General features: G+C 41.3%; 1 protein-coding gene across 1 annotated transcript; it reads right to left on the reverse strand.

The window, feature by feature from the left end:
* Window positions 1-541: 541 nt before the first annotated feature.
* Window positions 542-13,675, reverse strand: LOC125891183 (troponin C, skeletal muscle-like). Its single transcript, XM_049580224.1, has 6 exons — window positions 13,524-13,675; window positions 6,603-6,657; window positions 6,145-6,288; window positions 5,805-5,919; window positions 2,840-2,976; window positions 542-996 (listed from the first exon to the last, which is right to left on the reverse strand). Exons 1-6 carry the CDS (start codon window positions 13,524-13,526, stop codon window positions 965-967), a joined length of 486 nt encoding a protein of 161 aa, XP_049436181.1. The 5' UTR covers window positions 13,527-13,675; the 3' UTR covers window positions 542-964.
* Window positions 13,676-16,011: the final 2,336 nt, after the last annotated feature.

Below are 16,011 nucleotides of genomic sequence, written 5' to 3' on the forward strand. Positions count from 1 at the left end.
TCTGTTCTGTGACTGCGTCGAGCCTTTGGTGCTGGCTGGCTGCTCGGCCTTCACCTCTCACGCTGGGACCTCTACACGAAGACCAGTGACAGTTATGACAGATTTAGGCAGAAAACAAATTGGAAGAGATCACTTTAAACTAGATAAGTGAAAACTTTCTGAGATATGACAGCATTGAATGAGACAGGGAGGTTGGTTTTCGGCACTAACGATGCAAATAGAGGTTTTTCAAAATGCAGCATGGAGGCTAGTTGGAAGTTGGGACTGAAATAGGGAGATACAACCAGTTCTAGTTGGGCAAAAAAGTGTAGGAGTGCGTGTGTAATGGTAGGATGTTGGTGGTGTAGAAAGTGCATGTGCTTGTGTGTCATTGTGTATGACCACTTTAAGTGTAGCCATGCATGTGTGTGAGGCCAGAGAGACAGCATTGATGTAGAAGTACCAGAAAGGTCACAGAAAGATTACCCAAAAAACGTAGCAGACAAAGATCAGGTGAGATAAGAGGCGTCAGGCATGCAAGGCAGAATAATTTGCAAAGCTGAACAAGGAGAAAGTGGATTTATTTAGAAAGCACAGAACAGGGTGGAGAAGATATTAAGTTTTGAGGAGGAGGAGGGTGGGGGGTTTAAACTATTGGTGTAGCATTTCTAGAGAGACAGCAGCTGCCAAGGGGACAGCTGGGTGGCCGGCTCAAGGAGGCAGTCAGGGGAGAGGGTCTTCGTCTTAAAAGGTTTGAACGGATATTTATAGAATTCCTCCCAGAGCCCCCTGGGTTTCATATGAGAAGGGGAAGGGGGGTTGGAGGTATTTCACTTGTATCCATTTTGACGTCTCAAAAACACTACATTCGTAATTGCACTGGCTTTTATAGCATGAAGAGTTTGCTCTGAGCAGATCTCCAGCAGATAGCTTGCTTTGTATTCTCTCTGAGGAAGGGTCACCAAGGAATGTAGAGCTGGCCTCATTACTGGACGTTCTCCATCATCTTCAGAAACTCTGGAGAGAAAAAGATGGCAACAGTCAATCAACCAACCCACCACCGAACCATTGAACTGTGGGCTGCACAGAGTGTGGACAAAACCTGCATGTGAGCTTTAGGTTGGATTCAAATCATGGAGAATGTGATTGTATTGCATAAATGCTGTGTATGATGAAAAATGCTATAGTCCTGTCTGACATGGCATGCCTCATATTCATTTATATACATAAGATAGCTGTCCATGTGTGCAGACTTGTTATGGTAGAAACGGTCATCCTTTTCAGTTTCATATTTTGTGAGGAAACTGGTATTGTTTTTGAGAGTAACAAAAGGGAAGGTTAACATAATCATTCTGCCTTTTCACAGCACAGAGTGGTGAAATTATATCAAGATCTAGCTTATTCTAGATTGGTGAGGAAGCCAGTGGTGCCCCCAAGAGGAGGCCAGTGGGGGCCATGACCACTTGATACAACTGATACAATTTCTGGGGGCACCACCAAGAAAAACTGAGAGTTAATGGTCTTACTATCAGACTCTCATCATCAGCATACCTCTGATTACTCTAAGACAGTGGTTCCCAACCTTTTTCTTTAACAGACTCCTTTTCTATTCACTGCACAACAAAAACAGTACAGAACAAATGATAAACTGTACAATGAACCCAAATGCCCAACTGCAGGGAGTTATGATAGATGATACAGTTTGAGCATATTATTCTCTGTGAATCCTGCATCCTCATATTTGTAGGAATTCTTTATAGGATTTCACATACTATGTTTTCTTTAATTAAGAAAATCATACTTACTTAAAAGGCTTCTTTTTTTTAAAAAAAAAAATATTTATAGAAACTCTGTGTTTTACTCTTCCTTTTGTTGGCAATATACATATACAATATACATATATATATATACATATAAAAGGCAGAGATCTTGATGTCATAGCAAGCCAGTTGCCAGAGTTAATGTTGGCATTGTGCATTTCTGCAAACCACAGACATGTTACATTTGTACATTTTATATGGAGCAGATATGTTGAAACTCGATGTTTCCTTATGTTTCAGTTTTCATCTTATGTTGTGACAATGTTGTTAACATGTGGTTAAGTTTAGAGACAAAAAACACTTAATGTCAGGAAGAAAATCATGTTTTGGCTTACCAAAACCCGCTTTGTCTACAAACACAGCTGGAAATATCCCATCATGTTGTTATAGAAGAACACTTTTGTTGTTTGTTAGTCTCTACAGTGGTCCGCTGCTGTCTGCTGCTTGTAGCCGTCTCACCTACAGTACATGTCACACCATCCACCATTGCCTCCTCCTCCTGATGAGAAACTCAGCTCATACACATGTAGTCTGAACTACATCATATGGATGAAATGTACAAATGTAAAATATCTGTGGTTAGAGGCAACGCACAATGCCAACATTTTATTCTGGTGACTGGGCTGCTTATATTTTACCATCTAGCAGATTGGCATAAAGACTGGAAACAGCTAGCTTAGTTCTGTCCAGAGTTCACAAAATACACCTACCACATGACTTCCTGAAGTCATGTGGGCTTACTGGTGGAGACTGGAGGAAGTCACAATGAATTTTACCCTTTGGCTTTTCTATGGAAAGAGCCAAACTAGTCTTTATGCAAAGCTAAGGTAACCACTAGCTGCCTCCAGCTTCGTACTGAATGGACAGAAATATTCTCCTCCCTTTCTTCAATTAAGCTAAAGCACTGAAAATGTAGTTAGTGGCTCTGAAAGTCCAACTGGTTTTTCTCTCCCTCTGATAACACAGCAAATATTATGAAAGACACTGTGTAGTCCACAGGAGTGAGGAAATGCTTCTCGCTCTATGTAGCTTAATCTTACCATCAAAATCAATCTTTCCATCTTTGTTTGTGTCTGCTTCACCGAACATCTCATCAATGTCTTCCTCTGCCACACTTTCTCCAGTCTGATGGAGGATATCACCAAACTCCTCCCGATCAACAAAACCATCTCCGTTCCTGAGGATGAAAAATAATAATAAATTTGCTGTGTGAAAAGTAATCTCCTGCCTCGCTGCTCTCTTACATCACCACACAAACACACACTGGACATTAAAATGTCTGCTTTATTTTTAAATTTCAGGTCAATTTTCATCAATATTGTAATCTAGCAGCCATAACTGTGGCTTGTGGCTGAGCTAAAGGCTGATATGATAAAATATTTTAGTTTTAAAGGGTCAGAATAGGAAAGATTCCCAGATATAACTTTATTAAATAAATGCATAACATAAACAAACATTTCTGATAAAGACATTTTGCAGTTAAAAAATGTCAACACCTTATAGTGGACACAATCTAGTTTCACTGTTTCTAAATGACCTCTTTCTGTCCTGCAATTTTCTTTGCTATTGCAAGAAATAAAAATGAGTGCAGCTTTAAAGTTCACTGTGTAGGAGTTAGTGGCACCCGGTGGTGAGGTTGCAGACTGCAACCAACAGAAGCATATACTGTGTGCCAAACATGTTGTGGTATGGTGGCCGAAGCGACAATGCACATGGCCCAGTCTAAAGCCAGTATTTGGTTTGTCCATTCTGGGCTACTGTAGAAACAACATGGTGGATTACTAGGGTATACATGGGTTGTTCTAAAGCAAATGAAAACATAATTCTTATTTTCAAGTGATTTTTCACTAATGAAAACATAGTTACAAGTACCAGTTCTGCTAACAGATGCCCCTAACAACACACTGGACCTTTAAAGCGACTATATTTGATATTTTGTATAATAACTTTATAGAATGACAAAGTGAAAACAATGTGATAGTGTGAAAGGCTGTACTGTTACCATCATAGAAAATTCATTCATTCATTCATCTTCTAACCGCTTCATCCTCTTGAGGGTCGCGGGGGGGCTGGAGCCTATACCAGCTGACATCGGGCGAGAGGCAGACTATCGCAGGGCTGACACATAGAGACAAACAACCATTCACGCTCACATTCACACCTACGAACAATTTAGAGTTACCAATTAACCTAGTCCCCAGTCTGCATGTCTTTGGACTGTGGGAGGAAGCTGGAGTGCCCGGAGAGAACCCACGCTGACACGGGGAGAACATGCAAACTCCGCACAGAAGGGCTCCCACGCCCGGGATCGAACCGGCAACTGCTGTGAGGCGAGAGTGCTAACCACCACACCACCGTGCCGCCCATCATAGAAAATTCTCACCTGAATTTGTCTTCAGCTGTGTGGAGCTTTTTGGTGGGTCTTAGCTTATTGTTTATCTGTCCAGCCCATAGCTTTATTGTTCTGGTTGACTCTCAGTGACTCTCATAGTGTCATTTTGACCTCAGCAGGCAGCTATTTTCAGCTGAAAAGCTGTAATAACCTACTGCACACTAACTACTCAGCACCAAACAGCAAACAAATAAACAAGAACAAACAAACAAATACTCTCAGCAACTATCTATCTAATATAGTGTATTCATTCTTATTACATATTGCACTTTAATTTGGTACTTATTGCACTGACACTTTAATACTGCTGCTCTTAACTTTTCAGGGATGTCTTGTATTGTTATTAATGTCTGCCTTTTCTTAAATGTTTTTATTTATTGATATAGAGAGAAGCCAACACACTTTCATTGTACATGTTTTGTATAATGACAATAAAGTTTCTTTCATTCATTAATATATCTTTATCTGCTAAGGGGACAAATATTTTCCCCAGGAGTTGGTGGAGACCAAAAACAGAGCTAAAAGAAAATGAATATTGTCCACTGGATATCCATTCACCAGGTAACCAGAAACATGACTCCAAATAAATGTTAATATTGCTTCATAAATGTTGGATTTGTGGATAAACAACTGTTTGCTAACGAGTTAATTTAAAAGTTGAGTGTGTAGGATTTAGGAGCATCTATTGATGGGAATGGAATATAATGTTCATAACTATGTTTTAATCAGTTTACAATTACCTGAAAATGACAAATATTGTATTTTTGTTACATTACAATGAGTCATTTCTATCTACATGCAGAAGTAATCCTCTTCCATGGTGTCTGTCATGTTGGTTCTTCAGTAGCCCAGAGCAGACAAATCAAACATTGGCTGTAGATAGGGCCATTCTTGTTTTTGCGTTTTTACTTGCAACACATGTCCCTATTGTTTCCTAAATCAAAAATCAAGAGAGACTGATTTGTCCTCCATGGAAGTGCAATGCATTCACATGAGACAAAAAATTATTTTATTTTTTGCTCTGTTTTTCTTATATAACAAGATACTCATCTTGGAAGTGTGAGAAAAGTTTTCATGGAAAAAAAATCTGGAGAATTAATAAGGTTATTTTGTTGATAATTTAGAAAAGCAAGAATTTTGTCTCCATGAAAACTTTTAATTGTGAAATAATAATCTTCATCAGAAAAACAGAGGAACTTTTCTCCTTTGCCTCAAGTAAATGCATTATGCTTCCACAGCCCTCTACATAAATTAGTAATCATACTAAATATCCAACAATGGTGAGAATGTAGCAATGCAAAAAATAAGGTAATACTTAAAGTACTAGGATATTTGTGAAAAAAACGTTTTCTTTTGCTTGTCAGTTATTGCAAAATGTAATTTGGGTGTTCACGAATGCATCGTCAATAGTGTCACATACTACTTGTAAATAAAATTGCATTGTTGATGCATTTCTCCGGTTTGATGTTTCTACAGGCCATAAAAATGTTGCCTGATTTTAAAATAGTCATATTTATAGGCTATTTAATTTAGCCTCAGTATAACAATACATTTTAGAATGTAGTAGCGTGGGGTGTTTGTATTTGTCTTTCTGTAAGTATTCGGTGTCATACTTGTCAAAAATACGGAAGCATTCTGAAAGTTCTTCTTCACTCTTTCCAGCCTGGTCCTCCTTTAACTGCTGCACCATCATGACCAAGAACTCCTCGAAGTCAATGGTACCGCTGCCTGTGGACAGGGGAGGGTTAATAGGTGAGGAGGGAGCCAAAGCCAAAAGCAACACACACACACACACACACACACACACACACACACACACACACACACACACACACACACACACACACAAATTAAGTGGGCAGCCTGACCCCTTCAATCATCCTGAAATGTCGGTGCATTAAGAAACAAGATCCATTGTCCATGTTCTATTTGTGGATCACACAATGAACTCACCATCCTCATCGACCTCCTCAATGATGGCATCCAGCTCCTCCCTTGATGGGTTCTGTCCCAGCATCCTCATCACGGTACCCAACTCCTTGGTGCTGATGTCACCGCCACCATCAGTGTCGAACATGTCAAAGGCGGCCTTGAACTCTGGACGAGAGAAGGAAATAGTTCAAATTCAGACAACTCTAAACTGGCAAAACAAAATCGAGAGAAAAACTAATCATGGATCTTATGCTTGAATGTTAGGTAGTAAAGTTATAACAGCTCAGAATGACTCATTTACTGTAGTCTGAAAAAGTGATGCAAATGTGATGCATGCATTAAACAATAAAAATGGCTAAAGATAACAAAATTAAACTGGTGCAGTTTCCAAGAGCAGTTTTCATAAAACCATGTCCAGCTGCTCGTTAAGTGTAATCCAATAACTGTTTCATGTGCTGAAGAGATACAGAAGGACTGACCTGCAATCATCTCCTCCGTCAAGAAGGAGCGGGCATCGCTTTGGGCGTCAGTGGGCTAAAGAGAGGGAGATGAAAAAAGGTGGGAAGGACAGTGGTGGAAAAATGAAGAAAGAGGTAGACAGAGAGGGAGAGGGAGATTATCATTCCTGTCAGCTATTCACCTGCAACTGAATAATAATGTCACTGAACATGTCATTACTACAACAGAAACAGCAGTCATTATGTCAAGAGTCAAAGAGGATAATAGCATGTCCGTCAACTCTCTATAGACTGATCATCTGTCAGTGTGGTACTGGCAGATCTTCCTGTAGACGACATATGCAGCCGTGTATATGCCACACATAAGAAAAAATGATTTTAAAAAAAAAGCAAACATAATGACATGTATGTGGAGAGTGTTAGAGTAAGAGAAAATGAAAAAGCAAATGCATCCGGGATGCTGTACAAAAAAACAGAAGAAGAAAAAATCTCATTGTTCTGATTATTTCATCACTACAATTCATACACTGTAGACTGTTGCTGCTGACCACTTTTCAAGACATACGAAAACCACTGATTTCCAATGACTGTAAAATCAAGTTACAAGCTGAATCTTGTTTTACCTATCCATCACAGTTAAACATCATATCTGCCTTTAAAGTCTGACTTCACTATTTTTTTTTAAGTTTTATTTATTTTTATTTTGTATATGTTTTAGCATCAAAATATTTATGTCTGAGGCTTTTTTAAAAACATTTTTCCATGTGACCTGAGTTAGGTTTCTGCTGACATTGCTTCTTATTAAGATGTTAATAGTCCTCCTGATGTATACTGTATACTCCCCCTGAAGTATACAATATGTCAGTAGGTGGCGCTATAACTGTGATTTAAAATTAGTCTGTAGACGTCTTAAGGTCGGGACTCTCATCAAATGTGTAAAATTTTGAAAAAAACTGACCATGTGGAGTTAAGTCACAACAGCTTCCAGTGTCTTTTTGAAACATCAAAATTCGTTCGAAAGTACAAGTCAAAACAAGAACAAGCAATGAACAAACATTTAACTGGAATAAAAATAAAAAGAAGACTTAAAAAAATGAAAATCAAAATGATATTGTGTGCTTTCAGAACTAACGAAAATAAAATAAAAATATACAGGAGATGTTTTTAGTTCAAGTCTTAGCCAATTTGGTCAAATATGTCGATATAACAAGCATGAGGAGGCATTGGTGAATATGTTTACTGAGACTGGGATGTCTACTGACTGTGATTCAAATGCCTTCACAGTGTTGTGTTTGTATTGTTTTACCTATTCTGAAATTCTTAAATCTTGCCCCGTATCCCCGTTATTGTAATTAAACAAAACAAAACTACAACTGAAACTAATAAAAACTGAACCAAAACATTAGAAAATAATATGCTGAAGTGTTCAAACCCACTCTGGAGACTAACTGAAACTAAACTGAATTGGAAACAAAAATTGAAAACAAAGTAAAAATAAAAACTAAAGAACCATACAAAACTACAATAACTGCTGCATATAAACCCCTTAGCCTGCCTAGTTTGTCTCTTTGTGACTGAGCCAAGCCTTCTTTGACAATTGTTTGTTATCTATCTTATCCACCCAGTTTGGAGAAGCAGGCAGGAGTACTGGCACGGAAGCTAAGCTATGTGCTGTTGAGGATGCCATGTTAGTTTGGATCCAGTAGTCACACAATAACACAAACTGAATGATCAAGGCAGCAGTAGACCAGCACCTCCTGTGTTCTGTGAGGTAAAATTATAGTTTCTGTTAAAGGAGTCTGGTGGCTTTGAAGAGAGCAAGATAATGGCCTCAGTTCTTCATTGGAAAGAGCCATCTGATAGCAAGATGACGAGACAGAAAAAAGGCAAAAGCAAGACAACCCCTGAAAAGGGAATGGTCTTACATGTGGTGGCCACAGAGAGTTGCTCTCTCCTTATCCTTCCTGTCTGATTCTTCTCTAGTTTTGTGTTCTGCTTGTGCCCTTGCCACCACTGGTAGCGTGAGGCGGTACTTGCAGTCCCATCAGGTTGCACAGGTAGTTCAGCTCCTCCAGGATGGAACATCCATACATGGGGTCAAAAGGAGGCTTGCTTTGTCCTCCAGCACAGTCTCAAGAGCATGGAGGAGATACCATGAGATCGGCAATTACATGAGGAGAGCTGGACAGGGCGGTAGAAGGGCATCAACCCAGCAGCAGGACCGATATCTGCTCCTTTGTGTGCAGAGGAACAGGTAGAGCACTGCCAGAGCCCTACAAAATGACCTCCAGCAGGCTACTGGTGTTCATATTTCTGACCAAACTCAGAAACAGACTCCATGAGGGTGGCATGACGCCCTGATTTCCGCTGGTGGGACCTGTGCTCACAGCCCAGCACCATGCAGCTCGACTGGCATTCACCAGAGAACACCAGAATTGGCAGGTCTGCCAATGGTGCCCTGTTCACACTGAGCATATGCGACAGGTATGAAAGAGTGTGGAGACACTGTGGTGAACATTATGTTGCCTGTAACATCATCCAGCATGACTGGTTTGGCGGTGGGTTAGTGATGGTCTAGGGAGGCATATCTTTGGGTTAGGGTTAAGGATCGCATAGACCTCCATGTCACAGCCAGCAGTACTCTGACTGATGTTAGGCACCGGGAAGAAATCCTCAGAGCGTCTATTACATGTTGTGCTGGTGCAGTGGACCCTGAGTTCCTCCTGGTGCAGGACAGTGCCTGGTCTCATGTGACCAGAGTGTGTAGGCAGTTCCTGGATGACAGAGGCATTGATGTCATTGACTGGCCCTCTCATTCCCCTGACCTAAATCCAATTGAGCGCCAATGGGAAGTTATGTATCAGTGCATCCGACGCCACCAAGCACCTCCACAGACTGTCCAAGAGCTCACTGATGCCCTGATCCAGGTCTGGGAGGAGATCCCCCAGGACACCATCCACCAACACATCAGGAGCATGGCCGAACATCGTTGGCAGTGCATACAGGCAGGTGGGGGCCACACACACTACTGAGTCACATTGTGGGCTCTAGTTTCGCAGACCGAGCGAGGCGGGGGCACAGCGCACCTGCACTTCACTAACTGAGTGTGGCCAGGCGGATTTTGCAAGTTTGGCACACCATGTGCCTAGCGCAGCTATTCCTCTTTCCCTCCTACCTGCGCAAGTCGGAAAGAGGGAGGAGAGAAGGCGTGGAGTGGGTTTTACACACATCACACCAATCAAATGAGCCCCTCTCCTCGCCCTTAAATGCGCTGCGTGAAGGCAAAGGGCTCTAGTTTCACAGACCGGGCGAGGTGGGGGCGCAGCACACCTGCGCTTCACCAACTGGGTGTGGCCAGGTGGATTTTGTAAGTTTGGTACACCGTGCGCCCTGGCGCAGCTACTTCTCTTTCCCACCTCTCCTACCGGCGCAAGTCGGAAAGAGGGAGGAGAGAAGGCGTGGAGTGGGTTTTACACAGCCCATTCACATCACACCAATCAAATGAGCCCCTCTCCTCGCCCTTAAATGCACCGCGCGAAGGCGTAATGAGAGTTTACTCAATTCACCATTGCAGAAGAGAGCAGTAGCGTCAGACGGCCAAATTTCTCCCAGGAGGAAACTGATGTTTTGGTCCGGGAGGTCCAAGCTCACAGTGTCCAAATATACGGAACTGCGAGCAGACCTCCACAGGCTGATGATACAAAGGTAGCCTGGGAGGAGGTCACTACAATTGTAAATCAATGTTGTGTTTCTCTCGTGTGCGCGCGCGCTCTCTTTCTCTCTCGCAGTCATACTCTCTTTCTTTTCTTTTGACTTTTCTAAGATGACAGATGCTGAATATATACTCCCTATCTGATGCTGTGGCTGTTTGTGGTTGGCTGAGAGGGATGTGAACTCATTAGTTTGCAGCTGTGTTAATCAAATCAGATTGGGTTTCCATTACGCGTGCCAAACGGTGCCAATCCCCTTTGATCTGACATCAGATGTGACGGGACAGTCGATATAGAGATACATTTATGTGCTGATTGCAGATAGTTGCATTGAATAGTGTTTTTTTGGGTATTTATTGCATCATTAATGTGCCTGATATTCTGGAAACCTGCCTGTGAGATTTTGGTGACGTGTGCGCATTGTCCACCGGTCAGCCAAGCTTTGGCTTACACCGGCTGCACTCCCCCTGTGCTGACAGTAGACCTGGTTTCAGCTGGTGAGCTTTTAGCGCACCTTCGGCGAAGCCTTTTGGCACGAAACTGTCACTTCGCCAAGCTGGATCTGTCGACACCTCCCCCTGCTGCGCCGCCACACCCATCTCAGCGCACCTCGGTCTGCCAAACTCTCGAACTGAGCACGCCTCGGGTTGCGCTGCTTGAAACTAGCTATGCGCGGGGTTCGCCACCGTGCGCCACCCTGCCCTGCGCCAGGAAACTAGAGCCCTATGAGTTGCTGTGATAAAAGCCTGTGATTTCATTTTCTTACTTTGATTTTCAGTCGGATTTTGAATCCAGCCTTCAATGGGTTGATGATTTTGGTTTCCACTGACCATTGTTATATCATTTTGTTCTCAATGAATTATGCAATGTACGTCAGTAAAGATTCTCAACTTGAATAATTTGTAATCAGGATCGGATGTGTGAATTAAGTGTTCCCTTAATTAATGAGCAGTGTACAAGAGTAATGTAAGAAAATATAGGTTTAAATCAACGTGTTCTTATAAAATACTTTGTATGATATCGCATGAAAATGGACATATCACGGTTTATGTACAAATTAACGTACCACGAATGATGTTACATACTTACACGGGTTAGATTTAGACAATTAGAGTTACGTAGGTTAAGTTTAGGAAAAGAAACATGGTGACAACGTATTTATAATAACTCAAAGTTCACTTGGTTTTACACAGTTACAAACGCCTGGGGTAAAGTCTCCTGTGGTACAATCCTATGTTTTGTGACCCATCCACCACCCGAGCTTGCCTCCTACTTCCTACGCTGGTCATATGATCACAGCCCTCCTTGTTATATGGGTTATATACAAATTGTGGTACATTTCGTTTCACAGGTTTATGTTGGAACTTTGCATGAAAAAAGCCTGGTTGAAATATACAATATAAATGCAGTATTATATCATAGTGAATCTCAGTGTGTCTTCACCTGGTTAAATAAAGCTTTAATAGTAATTAAATAGCACCATTTTCCACCCCCAAGACCAAATTTTCCAAGCTAACACTTTCCTCTTTCTCCATGCTTATGCTGTCAGTGAAAGTCGTATGTGGGGGTTGAGCGGAGGGGAGGGCATCAGCACTGCAACCTACGTCACTGCTTTTTACTAACAGCTGAGTGGTGGGCATTTCCATTTGCAAAACCTAGACAAGAACGCAGATGGAGGCGGCTTTTAAGTTCCCTGACAGGGTTGGTATCCTTACTGTATCACTGTATTGTGATGGATTACCAATTTCAAGGAGGTTTCTAGTTCTTACAAATTGTTTTTCTGACTGATAAAAATAAATCAATACTTGCCTTGAAGCTTACAAAGCCATTGTTTTAATGGGATAAAACAAATATATATATTCCTATGATCCTCAAGTGGTACACTCCGGACACTCTATCCCCTTATCATTAAGCCCTGTATCTCCATCGAGCCAGAGAAATCCAAAAGAGAAACCTAAAGCCGGAGACATGACTACCATTGACAAAGTGACAGCCAAGGACTGGAAATAGCCTTATGTCAGGTAAGAAGTCATGTTTAATCCTCTGCCAGCTGTCTGCACTTGTTGATTGATAGTTCTTAAAGGGGAACACCACTCACTGTAAAACATGTTTTAGGATTTGATTTAGGATTTTTGTTTGATCAGGAAGAAGTTTTATACTGTTTTTTTCTTTTCTTTTCTTTTTTTTTTAATTTACTGAAACTGTTTTTAATCTCTGCTGTTGCTGTCCGAACCCTACATTCCCATGGCACTTGTTCACACTCTTAACATTTTCCTAGTTCATTCTCATATCGAGACCCTATGCTGTATGACATCACAACTTTGCATTACAATGCAAGTCATACATCCAATAGGAATCTTTTTTGACAGTGCTAGCTAGCTCATATTCAATCCAAAATTGCAAGAACTGCCACTGGTGCTTTTACCAAGCATTACTTAAATTTGCTAAAAGGAACATTATTGAGAAATGTTGATTAGAGTTCCTTAAAGTATAACAAAACATTACTTAAATTGGTATTCCCCTTTAATTGTAATATAGATCCCTGTTCCAAGTTAGTACAGGAAGTCAGTTAATTATTTCCCTCTTTGCTTAACAGAACCTCATCAATATCACAACATATAGAAGGTCACACACACCCACTCGTTAGTTTACTCTAGAGTTATTTTTAAGGTGAGACTTGGGAAGGATTTGAGAGGGATTTTCTCAAGGTGAATGTCCCAAATTAGGACACTCAGGAAAGGCAGTATGTCTTCTCAATTTACCCAGCTGCGCACTATCTATGTTTAGTAACTCCAATCTTAATATCAAGCAAAATCACATCAGTCTGGTAAACAAACAGCAAAGAGGAGTTACAGAATTTGATCATGTAAACTGAAGTTTCCAACAGCAGGTTACCACTCAGCAAGCATCATAAAAACAGCCAAAGTGTTTGCCCCAAATTAATAAAAGGAAAAAAAATCAAGAATTCCAAGAGTTAAAACACCACTTGTAAAAAAAAAAAAAAAAAAAAAAAAAAAATCCAGCTGATATGGGTTATCAGCTGTTGGTGAGGACTTGCTGGGTGACTGTGGGTAAACAGATTTTGCATCAGGTAATAATCTCCATCTTCTGCCATCTGGATTTTATCCTCATCAGTTGAAAACAAAAGCAAATCCTCAAAGATTCATCAAAACTAAATTTCCTTTTCCTTCCCGTATTCTTTTTACCCTCTTCTTAGTTTTCGGTTTCTTACCATGGTGGCCGGCTGTGCTGAACAACAGACACCAGTAAAAACAACAGACGTCTGGGACAGAGAGTCTTGCAACTACAAAGTGGCGTCACTCCCCTACATAAGTACCCTCTCATCCCACTACACTTTTACTGAAAATGATCAGGATTGGGCAAGAGCCCCCCTCCTCAGACAAGAGACAGCCAATCAAATCCAACTTTAGTGTGTGCCCTCTTACAATGTCTTGATGGACATCCCCTTGTGCGGCACACTCTCCAATCCCCCATATTTAGATAACAGACAAGCTCAGTGACATTATAAAAAAAAAAAAAAAAAAAAAAAAGTGGAAAAAAAAAATCACAGTGCAGGCATCGGGCAGCTGGAGGTTATTTTGGCAGAGGATCAACTGAGCATCTCAGTGCAGACGGCACTTGATTTCATACACTGTACAAGAACGGGCACACACACACACACACACACACACACACACACACACAGATTAACACCTCCCAGCATGCACAGATTCTCTACCCCTTTCGCCGTGTCCGTTAACCCATCTATCTGCCTGTCTCCCTGTCCTCACTGCCGTGAACTTGTCCTTGCACTTATGACATCTGTAACTTAAGAGGCGTGCAAGTAGGCTTGTGATCTCACACAGCTGTACCCCGTCATTAACTATTTTACCTATTGGTTTCTCACCCCATCAACAAATAAACAAACAAAACCCTCTTATGGAGCCACAAACAGGCAACACATAATTACTATGTCAATCAATCGCAAAGCATTATCCAAAAGTGAAAGAGCCAAGAGCCAAAGTGAATCTGGAACTTTCTGGTTCTGTTCCAGAAGTAAAAAAACTTTGCTCAACGGTAATGTGTATTACTTGTGTCATATGTCTAGTTAGGAATGGTAGGTTTTTTAAAAACTAATATCATGGTCTATGCAATATTTCTGTTAGCTAGTGGAACAGAGACCAGCCCAAACATGATGTCATGACTTTGGCTATCTCTCTCTATTATATTGCACACTATGCAGATTTCTGCAGCAAATTAAACACTTGCTGTACCGTAACCAAAGTTCATGGCAATCCACAAAGTAGTTGTTGAGATACTTAAGTTTGAACCACGGTGGTGGACTGACAGACATCCATATAACATGGTTATAAAACAAATTACTATTAATAGGACAAAGAATGAGTTTTATTTGTCAGAGAGATGCAATCTAATATCAGATGCACAACTCCATGACAGATGAGTCAATCCAGAAGTCTCTGCTGATCTTGGTATACACTCTGGAATTTTAAGCAGTGAGGCTCCACAGTTTGTCAATTCTTTGACTGGAAATCTATTTATGCCTGGAGTACTGTCTCACTGGCATGGAAACAAGAGCAGCTGTTACTGCTCATGACTTCTATTAGGTCTCATATCGTCACATCAAAACGCATGTGCACAAGACATTCAATTATTTAGAGACAATGCTCATTATTAAAAGGCGACAGAAAAAAGTAAAACAAATCTGATCTATGAATAAAAGACATTTCAGTTTCATCACAGAGACAGAGAGTCTTTCCCAGCTGCTAGGAGAATAAAAATGAAAAGAAGCTTCACCAGAATCCTTCTCCCCTGAAGCTGGTCACCAAAGCCAAGGGCTCCACCTGTTCTCTGGAGCCCATGCCCACTTCCTTGGTCAAGGCATGCCTATCAATCATGGCTGACATCATCAACTCCTCCTTGGAATCTGGCATAGTACCCTCCAGCTACAAACTGGCAGTCACCCCTATCCTCAAAAAGCCAGGTTTGGACCCAGATGACCTTATAAACTACCAGCCAATCTGCAACTTTCTTTTTCCTGAATTATGTCCTGTAAAGAGCAGTTGCTGCCCAGCATCATCAGCACACGTCCAACCATGAGGTCTATGTAATCTTACAGTCTAGATTCAGAGCACACCATAGCACAGCACAGAGACCGCCCTAATTATAATCACAAACAACCTCCTCATCACTGCTGACTTCAGCCAATCATTATCCTCATTCTCTCTCACTGTCTCCCATTCTATATTCCAATTGTCTAATACCCTGACCACGCCGGTGCAGCTCTCTTCTGGTTCCAGTCATATCTTTCTAATAGAAGACAGTTTATGACCATCAGAGACTGCAGTTCCACCCCAGTCCCAGTCAACCAAGGTGTCCCCCAAAGCTCTGTGCTTGGACCTCCCCTTTACCATTTACATGCTCCGCCTTGGTCATGTCATTCATCACCATAGTTTTAGCCTCCACTGCTATGCCAGTGATGCCTAGCTGTACCTTAGCACAAAACCATCCACCCAGCTCCTCCTTAGTCCAATGTCAACTGCCTGCACAACATAACAACATAAATGTTGTCCAACCTACTCAAAGTAAACAGCAACAAAATAGAGCTCATGGTTGTTGCTTCTAAGTAGCTGAGGTTGGAAATCTTCTCGAGGTAGATGGCTGCTCCATTTGCCTATCTCCAGAGGTCCGCAACCTGTGTC

The sequence above is a fragment of the Epinephelus fuscoguttatus genome, linkage group LG7 (assembly GCF_011397635.1).
Source record: "Epinephelus fuscoguttatus linkage group LG7, E.fuscoguttatus.final_Chr_v1".
Taxonomy (NCBI): Eukaryota; Metazoa; Chordata; class Actinopteri; order Perciformes; family Serranidae; genus Epinephelus; species Epinephelus fuscoguttatus.